The sequence below is a fragment of the Macaca mulatta genome, chromosome 11 (genome assembly GCF_049350105.2).
Source record: "Macaca mulatta isolate MMU2019108-1 chromosome 11, T2T-MMU8v2.0, whole genome shotgun sequence".
Classification (NCBI taxonomy): Eukaryota; Metazoa; Chordata; class Mammalia; order Primates; family Cercopithecidae; genus Macaca; species Macaca mulatta.
The window spans coordinates 118,552,710-118,565,462 of NC_133416.1; the positions used below are offsets into that span (position 1 = coordinate 118,552,710).

Genomic DNA, 12,753 nt, shown 5'->3' on the forward strand with positions numbered 1-12,753 from the left:
AGAGGAATCACTGACATATCAGCAGTTGGATGTCCAGCATTTTGCTGCTGACCCTCCCTCTTGGAGCTGTTTTTCTCTCCCACTATTTCCCCCACTCTTTGCCCCATGCTGTATAGTGGCTGCGGTCACAAATGCCACAGGCAGTGCCCTGACTCAGCTTGTGTGGGGAGCCACTTCCCCAGCCCCCCATCTGTCAGCTGTGGTCCCACAAGAGATGGAAAAAATTATTCAGCATGCACTGGATGCTCACAAGGGCCACAATTCCCTGATCTTCATACTTCTCATTTCTTGAACATGAGGACTATAGGTTGCTCACCCTAAGCCACATGTTCCTAAATGTACAGGATTTTTCCAGGCCTGCAAGGGAGACCTGTGACCCAAACTGAGTCCATGTGAAGAGGACCTAGGGCTTAAGTCCATCATGCTAGGCCACCTTGGGCCAGCCCCTTCTGTGAACCCCCATTAACCCAGTAGACAGACTCAATCAGTCAGAGAGCGGATACATGGCATGAGCACCACTACCAGGCACGTGGTGCTCACGGCAGATATTACTAATCAATCACAGGCGCTTTCCTTCTGAACTTGCATCGGTGCCAGAGTCTTCACTCCAGCTCCCTCCACAGCCTCCATGAACTTATCAGTGAGAAGCATGCAGTTTCAACTATTCCATCTGCCATCCTAATCAGGATTGTTAATGTCCCTCCCAACTCTCAGGTCTTCAGCCCAGTTAGCTTTCAAATCCTTGGCTTTTCCCTGCCTTCTCTCCCTTCTGAAAGGAACTCTGGGCTCCATTTTCCCTCATATTCCTCCTGAAGACTCTATCCTGTCATGGGATTCCAGAGATTTACATCCCTGCTCTGATTCTCTCCAGCTATGTGGCTTTGGCAAGTTTCATAACCTCAATGAGCCTGTTTCCCACATCTGTAAAATGGGACCAGCATCTGCCTTGAGAAGTGAGAATGCGCCTGGCAGGGCACCAGCCATGTGGTATCACCCACTAGTCCCTGCCCTTGCACAGCCTGCTCTGGGCTCTGCCAGGGAAATCAATCAAGGATTTTGATGGGGAAAAAAATGACATGATCAGCCATTACTTGACAAAATTTTATTTTAGCCCTTGCATCTCCCTCCCAGGCTGCCGGAAAGCTCCCCCGACACCCAACCTGGGAGGCAGCCTGACCCCACCTTGTGCTTTGGTAGGGGACATCCCCCACCCCTCTCTCCCAGGAGTCCAGGGCCAGCGTACCTTGAGAGTCTGTAAACCTACGCCAGGACTGGGGTTAACACCTCACCCCACCAGCTGAGTCTGCCAGGACACGGGGCTCTGGGCGGCTCCGAACCCCTCCCAAGCCCCAGATCCTGTGCCACCCCCACCCACACCGCTCAGGACTCTGGAAGGAGGTGAGCGGGGACCGTACCAAGACCCCAGAGGTGCCTGTGGAGGAGAGCAGGGCTTGCTGGGGGGAAGACAATGAAGCAGCCAAGGATCCCTCTCGAGGGGCTCCATCTCTGGCTGTGCTTCTCCAGCCCAAGCTGCCCCTCTCCCCAGGAGCAGTGACAACTGTTCCCCCAAGCCAAGCCCAGAGTCACAGATCATATCCCCTCCCACCAGCAAACAGGAAACTAAAGCAGTGAAAACATCGAGTTTTGTTGCCAGAAAAAAAAAAATGCACCCTAAGTATTTAAAATTCAGACTGAGGTCCCAGCCCACCGGGCCAGCCGTGAGCTGGAGAGGCCTTGATTGCAGACACACCCCCCTCCATATTTCCCCAAGTCCAAGGGTCTCCAAAGACAGAAAGAAGGGGTTTCGGGCTGAGTCTGTCACCAAGAGGCAGCGTTTGAGAAAATCAGGGTCAGGGTGGAGGTGTCCTCAGGCGGCCCCTGGTGTGGGGCATTGAGGACTGTAAACATGACCCAGGGTGAGGGCCAGAGGGTGTTCCCAGCCCCGAGGTTCTCCCTGGATGAAGAATGGGCACTGTGGTGAGAAGAAAGGGGACCGGCGGTCAGCCCCGAAGCCAGGCAAGACCTGGTCCCCACCGGGAGTATGGGGGTGGGGGCTGAGCTCAGGAGGGGACCTGTTGGAGGGGGCTGCCTGGAGCTGAAGAGGGGCTCTGGAAGTTGCATTCGGTGTGAGGCTGTGTTTTCTCTGCCACTAGGTCAGCACCTGGGCCATCTTAGGTGGTGAGTCAGCTGGTGGCCTCCCCTCCCTGGGGGAACCTGCTAGAAGGTCACCTCGGGCCATGGCTGCCCAGCCCAGAAAGGGAGGTCAGGAGAGCTCCCAAGGGGCCCCAGGCCTGGGGGCCAAGACTGAAGGATGCAGTCAAGGAGTGTCTGGAAAGCCCTGTGAGAGCCACCACGGAGACAAAGACAGGGCCTGCAGCCAGAAAGCCACTACCACCAGGAGCACCACCATAAGGCCTGGCAGGGGACCCAGCAGAGTCCTGCCTCAGCCGGCCCAGGCCAGGAGCCCCAGCGACCAGGCAACCTCACCCTTCCGGTCCTGCACTAACACCTGCACCTGTGTCCCCGGTCGCCACCCTCCAAGCCACTGTCCTGCTCCTGGAGACAGGCAGGCACGGAGCCAGGTCAGCTCCTCTGGCAGGTCCTGGAGCAAGGCCAGGCCCAGGTATAGCTGCCACAACCGATCCTCTCTCTATCCACCCTGAGGGCCCGGTCAGGAGGCGCACTAACTGTACATTTGCTTTTCAGGCCACAGATTGTCCTCAGTCCCAGTGACCCTCTGAGCTGCAGGCCCAGCAAGGCCTGTTGCCAGCAAAGGCCTCTGCCAGGCAGCTCAGGCCAGCCTGGGGCCGGAGTTCTCAGGAAACCTCCCCCTCAGGCCCTGGATTCTCTTTAGTGTCACGTGTGACGTCCTCTCAAGGGTAGGCCTTCTGAATCACATGGTCCTAAAGGCCCATTCAGAATCCAGCACCTTCTCAGAGCCTGCATCCCCCAAAACCAGGCCATTCAGGGACTGGAGGCCAGCTTTGCCCATGATTTCCCTCAGGACCAGCTCCCCCAGTCTCTCCAGGACCCGGCCTGTCCCAGAAGGCGTGGAGCTTGCGTCCCCCTAAAACAGGTGCCCTGGTGGCCTCAGGGCTGGACCCGGCTGCTGAGCCACTGGCCGCGCAGGGCCCGGATCTCCTGGCCATAGCACTCGTGCAGCCGGGCGAAGGGGGCCACGTCCAGGGGCCCGTGGGGTGCCGAGGCCCGGCGGCGAGGCGGTGGCGGAGGGGGCTCGGGTCCAGGTCTGAAGGTGGCCTCAGTGCTCCAGACAGCGCAGCCATTCTCCTTGGGCGGGAGGGCGCTGGGCCGGCGGGGCAGGGGCAGGGGCAGGGGCAGGGGCAGGGCTGGGACTGGGGCCGGGGCAGAGGGCAGGGACTGAGGCTGGGGCAGGGCCATGCCACCCCCGCCGCGCACAGCCGCCAGCTGCTGCTCCAGCTCACGCACCACCAGCCGCAGGTAGTCGAAGCTGGCACGCGACAGGGCCTTGACCCAACCCTCCATGGCGGCCTGACTCTCAGCGGCCAGCACGTAGGTGCGCGCCCGGGTCCCCGCGAAGCGCACGGCGAAGGCGAACTCCTCCGCAGCCTCCACCAGCTCCACGGTGCAGCCCTCCAGGATGATGACGCCCACAGGCTCGCGGCTGGCCGCATCCTCGAAGTAGAAGAGCATGTTCCCGCGCAGGACGAACCAGCGCCGGTGGTAGGCTGCGTGTCGCCCGCCCTTCTTGTACAGGAAGCCTGCGTTGTCCACTGGGGCGTCGCAGGTGGCGTAGAAGGCCAGGCTGCGCTCGTTCAGCTTCATGGCGGCAATCGCCGGGCCTGGAGGGGAGCCCGGGGCCTGGACCCCATGGAAGGGCTGTTACGCACAAGGCCACTGATGCTAGGTCACCCAGTGCCCCGATGGGACCTTGCGGCCACTCTACATCCCCGTTTCACAGATGAGGAAACTGACACTCACAGGGTGGAAGCAGGCAGCCCATGTGCCCACAACTCCTAAGGAGCAGAGACAGGACTGGAACCTGGGTCTCACCAGCCTCCCCAGACAGCCTCATAACCTCCTGCCCTCCTGTATCCCTGAAATAATGTTGTGAGTTCCTGCCGCATGCCAGACATTTCAGAGGGATGAACTCACTTGATCTCACAATAGACCTTAGGTTACAGGGACTGGCCTGGCTTGGGTTCAACAGATGAGGAAACAGGCACAGAGAGGTTAACTGCTTCCCCGGTGTCACAAAGCAGGTTGGGCAGGGCTGAAATCCTAACCCAGGCCTCATTTCAGACGCTGCTGTTTCCATCATCCCAAGAACAAGACCAGCTGGCCTTCCACAGTCCCTGCCAGGTCCCAGCCCTGACTGTGGTTCGACCTTGGTTTGTCCGTCCATGAAATAGGGATATGGGCGGAACCAACTTCAGAGACTTGTAGAGATTGACTTCATTCATGGAATGTTTATTAAGCATCTACTGTGTGCCAGGCACTGTTCCAGGCCTAGGGATAGAGCAAAAACAAGATGGACAGGGTCCCTGCCCTTGTGGTGTTGAAATGCCACTGGCAAGTGAAAGGGAGCAGACAGTTAACAGATAAGATGTCTGCCAGGTAGTCTCATGTCCTGTGGAAAATAAGACAGGGGCTGGGCGCAGTAGCTCACGCCTGTAATCCTAGGGCTTTGAGAGGCCAAGGCCGATCCTTCTCACCTGAGGTCAGGAGTTCAAGACCAGCTTGGCCAACATGGCAAAACCCCATCTCTACTAAAAATAAAAAAAAAACAGCCAGGTGTAGTGGTGCACACCCATAACAGCCAGGTGTAGTGGTGCACATCCCAGCTATTTGGGAGACTGAGGCAGAAGAATCGCTTGAACCCAAGAGGCGGAGGTTGCAGTGAGCCGAGATCACGCCATTGCACTCCACCCTGGGCAACAGAGCAAGACTCCATCTCAAAAAAAAAAAAAAAAAAAAAAAGCCAGGCCTGGTGGGGAGTGCCTATAATCCCAGATACCTGGGAGGCTGAGGCAGGAAAACTGCTTGAACCCAGGAGGCAGAAGTTGCAGTCAGCCGAGATCGCACTACTGCACTCCTGCCTGGGGACAGAGCCAGACTCTATCTCAAAAAAAAGAAAGAATCTGGGCAAACATGCAAACCCAGGGTTAGGCTGACTTACAGGAAGGAGGGGCAGGGGGGCGTCCCATGCCATTTAGCATAGAGGACTCTAACTCCATGCCGTCAGCCACAGTGACCCCATTCACTTTCCCCCAAGGAGTATACGATGGGGCAATGCTGGCCAGGAAGGACTTATCGGGAGGTGGCATCGCGTCCCTGGCCTGGCCACCTTCCCTTGGGGTTTTCCACGGCCATTTTAAGAGCCCACCTTATCTCCCACTGTAGAGCCTCAGCCTGCATAGGATGGTAGCTACATTTTTCAAGAGGCAAAGCATATAAAGTCCTGGTACGCAGTAGGCACTCAGTGTTCATTGCCCTGCCTGGGTGGCGTCTTTCTCAGAGCCTGGTGGAATGAGGTCAGGGTGGTGGCTCTCCTAGGAGCAGCTGACCGCAGTGAGGCCCTGTCGGACTACCTGACCTAGGGTGGAAGGGGTTGTCCTTGCCACCTCCTGTCACCCACACAGGCAGTCAGGGAAGGCTTCCTAGAAGAGGGAACATGAATTGTGACTTAGAAACTGAGAAAATGCCCATCAATGATAAGAGTGTATAAAGAAAATGTGGTATATATACACCATGGAAAACTATCCAGCCATAAAAAGGAATGAGATCATGTCCTTTGCAGGGAAATAGATGAAGCTGGAAGCCATCATCCTCAGCAAATTAACACAGGAACAGAAAACCAAATACCGCATGTTCTTACTCATAAGTAGGAGTTGAACAATGAGAACACGTGGACACAGGGAGGGGCAGAACACACACGGGGGCCTGTTGGGTGATGGGGGTGAGGGGAGGGAACTTAGAGAACAGGTCAATAGGTGCAGCAGGCCACCATGGCACACGTATACCTATGTGACAAACCTGCATGTTCTGCACATGTATCACGGAACTTAAAAAAAGAAACTGAGGTCAGTCTGTCCTGACCTAGTGGGGGGCCAAGGCCAGAGCCCCCAAAGTCTCCAGGTGTTGAATCCCCACCCTGCCTCTCAGATACAGCTGTCCCTCTCTAAGCCACAGGGATTCACGCATTCCCCACACCACCACCCATCAACTCCCATGTGGATGCTGGCCCCAGTTCTCACAGGACCCTCCCGCCCCACTTGCCCAATTCCGCTCCTACCTCTCAGGCCACCACTCGCCTCCCTGCCCTCTGTTCAGCTCCAGCCTCAGCTTGCTCTTCTCTGGATTCAAATGTCAGCTCTGCAGCATCTGGGCTGGGGAACCCCAGGCAGGCTATTAACCTCTCTGGGCCTCCGTTTCTGCATCTGTAAAATGAGATCGTAACAGTGCCTAAGTCAGGGCTGTTGTGACAATGATACAGTGACTACACGGACTTTGCGGAGCACGGGGCCAGGCACACAACGCCTGCTGAGCACAGCTGCAGTTCACATTCTTCTTGGCTTTTCCCCAAACGTCCCCGTGTCATACTTCTGATCTCAGCAAATGGCCCTTGGTTTCCCTCTCACCCCCACATCTGATCACATATCAAGTCCAGTTGATCCCGCCTCTCCAGCGTCTTCCAAATCAGTTGCCTAATCTGTCCACTCCACCTCCCCATTCTAGGCCCCATCACCATTCACTGGAACAGCTGCTGTAGCCTCCACACAAGTCTCCTTGCCCCCCCATCCATGTTCCTTAAGGTAAGATCCAAGCCTCCTTCCTAGGCTCTTCTCCGATCCACACTGAAATCCACTCCCCACAGAGGGATCCTGTGAAAATTAAGTCCAATCACACTCCTCCTCTGCTCTAAACCCTCCCATGGCTCCCTACTTCTCTCAGCATAAAATTAAATCCTTAGGCAGGGTGCGGTGGCTCACACCTGTAATGCTAGCACTTTGGGAGGCTGAGGCCGGAGGATCGCTTGAGTTAGAGACCAGCCTGGACAACACAGCAAGACCCTACCTCCACAAAAAATAGAAAAAAAATAGCTGGGCATGTTGACACAAGCCTCTAGTCCTAGCTGTCTGGGAGGCTAACATGGAAGGACCCCTTGAACTTGGGAGTGATCATGCCACTGCACTCCAGCCTGGGCGACATAGTGAGATCCTGCCTCAAAAAAAAAAAAAAAAAAAAAAAAAAAAAAACAAAAAACAGTCCAAGCCTCCCATGGCTTCCAAGTTCCCTTTTCCTACCTCTTTCCCCCTTGTTCACTCAGCTCCAGCCATCCTGGCCTCCTTTCTGTTCCTTAAATACACCAGATACATCCCCACCTCCAAGACTTGGTCCCGGCTGTCTGCTTGCAGGTCTTCACAAGGCCAGTTCCCCATCCTTTGGTCTCAGCCTAGCTGTCACCTCCTCGGAGAGGTGGTCCCTGGCCACCCTATGCATAAGAGGCCCTCCAGTCCCTCTCCTGTGCCTCCACCTGAAATTATTAATACCTGGGTCATTTTTGCCTGCTCTAGGAAAGCTGGGGCGTTTGTGGTGTGAATTCCAGTGCCAGGCATGCAGTAGGTGCTCACATAGCTGTTTGATTCATTCTGCAGGTATCTTCTGAAACTTCTCAACGGCCCCATGACAAGGGGTCTCACCCCACATTCACAGATGTGGAAATGGACACAGGGAGGTTCAATAAGTTGGCCAGAGGCATACAACTGTGCCCAGAATCACATGCTCCAGGCAAGCCACCCAAATAAAGGAGCCAATCTTGGGGTCTCTCCACCCCATCAAGGCCAAAGGAATAGCAACTTCCCTCCTGCTCAGCAAACCACCTCCCTGCACTGCCCAGATGGAGGCCAAACTGCTTCAAAGTCACCAGCAGGCACAGGACCCAGCTCTGCCCATGACCCCTGCCTCCACCAGAACAGGGAAGGCAGGAAACTGCAGGGGCACAGGCTCCAGCCTTGCCTGGAGCGAAGGCCTGGTCCCTGCCTTATCTCCCCACACTGTTTTCCAAGAAGTTCAGAGTCCGCTGTGGGCACTGCTGCTGATTCAACAGCCCAGGGCCAGACAGGAAGCTGGAGGGAGCCTGGCCCCGTGCTGCTCCCAAGGCAAAGTTCCTGCCTCTGCAGGTCCAGGCTGGAAGGCCTTGGACAAGTCGTTTCACCTTTCCAAGCCTCAGTTTCCTCATCTGTTAAAATGGGCTGTGTGGCAAGGGTCCATGAGCTAAAAGAAGGAAAACCCACTGGCAAACTATGGGAAATGGATTGCAAATATTAGCTGCTGTGAGTCGGGGTTTTCTCAGCCTCATCTGCAAAATGGGGATGTTAACTTCCATCCCTCTATGGGCTGAGTGAATTTACTCCTGAAGAGTCATTTTGCAAAATGCTTTCAGGGAAAGAGCTGTCAAAAAGGCAAATAATTCATCCAAGATCTCCAGGGGCACAGCTGGCCTGGAACCCAGGTCTCTGGGGAGACTGAAGCATGGCATTTTGGCACTCACTTTAACGAAAGAAGCCAGAACCACAGGTCCTGGGGTTGAATCCAACTGCCCTCAGTGTCCCCCAGCAGCGGGCGTGGGGAAGAGGGTGTGGCAGGCACAGGCTGAAAAACATGTGTGCCAAGAACACTGAAGACCAGCCTGTCCGTCAGCGCACCAGCAGGGACCCCAGGGACGTGCCAGCACCGCCGTCCAGACACAGGCAGCCCCCTTGCCCACGGCAGGGGCTGCTTCTCCAGGTGTGGCCCTGCTCCCGGCTGCTCTCTGTCCCTTTGTGTGTTGTGCGTGGCAGCTCTCTTAAGTTCCTTAAAGGACAGTCAGGGCCCCAGATGGGTGATCAGCGGCAGAATAGGGGGCTTGTCCGCAGTCCCCCACAGCGGCAGACGTCCCTATGGGCTGAGGGCGGGGAGGGTGGTCATCGGCCAAGTTCGCCTCGGCAGCTGGAGAAGTGACCACTGGTGCAAAGTCCCAGCAGGGAAGATCCCCGCAGCGCGCTCTCCAGGTGGCCGGGGAACCCCGAGGCCCAGGGCGGCCTGACCCGGGTCCCGTGTCCCGGTGCAGGTCCCCCCGCCAGGCCCGCCTTACCTCGCAGCGCAGGCCTAGGGCGGCGACGGGACGGGAGGCGCGAGGCTGGGGGGTGGCCCGGCCATGGTCCAGGACTGGCCCGGTTGCGGCAACCGCGGCAGCAGCGCTTTGTCTCCTGGGCGGCCGGGGCGGCGCAGCCGCGGGAGAGCTCAGATCCGACGGAAGGAGGCGGGAGCAACCGGACAGTCCGCGACCCACGGGCGCGCCCCTTTAACCCTTCCCAGCCTGCTCGCGCCGGGACCGCCCTCGCGTTCTTCCCGCCTCCCGATTGGCCGGCCCCGAACCGGCACGCCCCCGGATTCGCCACGCCCCCGTGAGCCCGCCCTCGAAATCACTCTTAAAGGGTCCGCTCGTGGCTCTCGACTCCCCAGTGCCCTAGCCCAGAAAAGAGGATTCAAGCCCGGGAAGCTCATTGCGCTTCCAAAGGTAAGGACCGGCTCAGGTCGTGGATTAGCCTGGAAAAAGCATTTGGGGATCCTGGGCGGGCCATTCGCTGAAGTCCTAGGCTTAAGTCCAAACTCCCCCTAGGACAAGGCAGGAGCCAGTAGTTCAAGACCAGCCTGGGCAGCATAGGGAGACCACCATCTCTACAAATAATAAAAGTATTTGCTAAACCTGGGTTGCCAGGTTTAGCAAATTTAACTCCCAGTTATATTAGAAAAATAGCTCTAACTCCTGAAAAATGTGTAATTGGCAGAAAACAGCTGAATCCAGTACATTTCCATAAAGCACTGTTCCATACGGACAGGGCGCCTCGCAAGCTTCCCCTGGCTCCAGGTGAAGAAAGTTCTGGAATGGGGCAGACTTGAGTTCGAGTCGCACTAGGCCACTGAACACTGTGTGAGCTTAGAGAAATCATTTCACTTCTCTAAGCCTCCGTTTCCTCATCCGGAAAATAAAGACGATCATGATATGTAAAGTGCACGGCACAAAAGAAAGCTCTCAAGAAATAGGAATTGCTGTTGTTTTTGCCCTGCCCAAAATAACACAGTTCCAGCTCCTTGAACCCTTCCTTACTTCCTGTTCCTGACGCCTCTTCTCCACCACCTGCCACCTCCCAATCACTATTCAGTCCTGGCCTGAAAGCAGGAAGAACAGGTCAGACCAGGCTCAGCTCTCCATCGTTCAGCCTCTCATTAAGTGCCTACTGTGTGCCAGGCACTGCTCCTGAACCAGGTAAGTAGGTGCAGCCAAGAATCAAGACAACACAAATGAGTTCTGTAAGTTATTCATGCTAGGACTGTACGCTAAGGCAATGGGGCAGAAAGCCTGGGAGTGCAGTTTTTGTTGTTGTTGTTGTTTTTGTTTGTTTGTTTGTGACGCAGGTTGGAGTGCTGTGGCACAATCACAGCTTGTTGTAACCTGAACTCCTGGGTTCAACCAATCCTCCCACCTCAGCCTCCCAAGTAGCTGGGACTACAGGTGTGCGCCACCACACCCAGCTAATTTTTTGTAAATTTTTTGTAGAGATGGAGGGCCTTGCTATCTTGCCTAGGCTGGAAGTGCAGCTTTTAGACAAGGTGCTCAGGGAAGGCCTCTCTGAGGAGCAGAGACCTGGAGGAATGAGGGAGGGAGCCATGTGCTATCTGGAAGAAGGATGTCCCAAGCAGAGGGAACAGCAAGTACAAAAGCCCTGAAATGGGGCCATCCTGGGCATGTTTGAAGAACAACAAGGAGACCAGTAGAGCTAGGTGAGCAAACGGAAGAGTAGTAGGAAAATAGGTCAGGTGGCTGGGCGCAGTGGCTCACGCCTGTAATTCCAGCACTTCGTGAGGCCGAGGTGGGTCAATCACTTGAGGTCAGGAGTTCAAGACCAGCCTGGCCAACATGGTGAAACCTGGTCTCTACTAAAAATACAAAAAAATAAAAATAAAAAAAATAGCCAGGCATGGTTGCGTACACCTGTAATCCCAGTTACTTGGGAGGCTGAGACAGGAAAATCACTTGAACCCGGGAGGCAGAGGTTGCAGTGAGCCAGGATTGCACCACTGCACTGCAGCCTGGGTGACAGAGCAAGACTCTGTCAAAAAAAGAAAAAAAAAACAAAACAATAGATCAGAGATTATTGGCAAAACCAGGTGACCTAGGGGCTTAAGGACCAGAGGAAAGATTTTGCTTTCACTCTAAGAAGAATAGGGAGCCATGGGAAGGTTTTGAGCAGAGGAGGGACATGGTCTGTGTTAGATTTAACATGGTCCCTAACTGTTATGGGAGGATGGACTGCAGGGAATGACAGTAGAAGCCAGGAGACCAGGGAGGACACTGCTGCAGTAGTTCAAGCAAGCGATGGTGGTGGCTTAGAGTGGAGCAGTGGAGGTGGAGAGAAGTGGTTAATTATAGATATATATTTAATGGATATATGTATTAGTCCATTTTCACACTGCTGATAAAGACATACCTGAAACTGGGAACAAAAAGAGGTTTAATTGGACTTACAGTTCCACATGACTAAGGAGGCCTTGGAATCTTGGCGGGAGGTGAAAGACACTTCCTACATGGTGGTGGCAAGAGAAAGTGAGGAAGAAACAAAAGTGGAAACCCCTGATAAACCCTTCATATCTCATGAGACTTATTCACTATCACAAGAATAGCATAGGAAAGACTGGCCCCCATGATTCAATGACCTCCCCCTGGGTCCCACCCACAACACTTGGGAGTTCTGGGAGATACAATTCAAGTTCAGATTTTGGTGGGGATACAGCCAAACCATATCATTTTGCCCCGCCCCCTCCAAATCTCATGTCCTCACATTTCAAAACCAATCATGCCTTCCCAACAGTCCCCCAAAGTCTTAACTCATTTCAGAATTAACCCAAAAGTCCACAGTCCAAAGTCTCATCTGAGAGAAGGCAAGTCCCTTCTGCCTATGAGCCTGTAAAATCAAAAGCAAGCTAGTTACTTCCTAGATATAATGGGGATGGAGGTATTTGGTAAATACAGCCATTCCAAATAGGAGAAGTTGGCCAAAACAAAGGAGTTACAGGGCCCATGCAAGTCTGAAATCCAGCAGGGCAGTCAAATTTTAAAGCTCCAAAATGATTTCCTTTGACTCCAGGTCTCACATCCAGGTCACTAAATGCAAGAGAAGGGTTCCCATGGTCTTGGGCAGCTCCACTCCTGTGCCTTTGCAGGGTACAGGCTCCCTCCTGGCTGCTTTCACGGGCTGGTAGTGAGTGTCTGTGGCTTTTCCAGGCGCACAGTGCAAGCTGTCAGTGAATCTACCATTCCAGAGTCTAGAGGATGGTGGTCCTCTTCTCACAGCTCCACTAGGCAGTACCCCAGTAGGGACTCTGTGTGGGGGCTCTGAATCCCACATTTCCCTTCTGCACCACCCTAGCAGAGGTTCTCCATGAGGGCCCCACCCCTGCAGCAAACTTTTGCCTGGGCATCCAGGCATTTCCATACATCTTCTGAAATCTAGGCGGAGGTTCCCAAACCTGAACTCTTGACTTCTGAGTACCCACAGACTCAATACCATGTGGAAGCTGCCAAGGCTTGGGGCTTCCACCCTCTGAAACCACAGCCCGAGCTCTGTGTTGGCACCTTTCAGCCATGGCTGGAGCAGCTGGGACACCAGACACCAAGTCCCTAGGATGCACACAGCACAGGGACCTGGGGCCTGGCCCACAAAACCACTT

The 12,753-nt window shown here is 54.9% G+C and overlaps 1 protein-coding gene across 1 annotated transcript; it reads right to left on the minus strand.

The window, feature by feature from the left end:
- Window positions 1–1,087: 1,087 nt before the first annotated feature.
- Window positions 1,088–9,358, minus strand: PHETA1 (PH domain containing endocytic trafficking adaptor 1). The gene is made up of 3 exons (XM_015152801.3): window positions 9,116–9,358; window positions 6,275–6,419; window positions 1,088–3,840 (listed from the first exon to the last, which is right to left on the minus strand). Exon 3 carries the CDS (start codon window positions 3,802–3,804, stop codon window positions 3,091–3,093), a length of 714 nt encoding a protein of 237 aa, XP_015008287.2. The 5' UTR covers window positions 3,805–3,840; window positions 6,275–6,419; window positions 9,116–9,358; the 3' UTR covers window positions 1,088–3,090.
- Window positions 9,359–12,753: the final 3,395 nt, after the last annotated feature.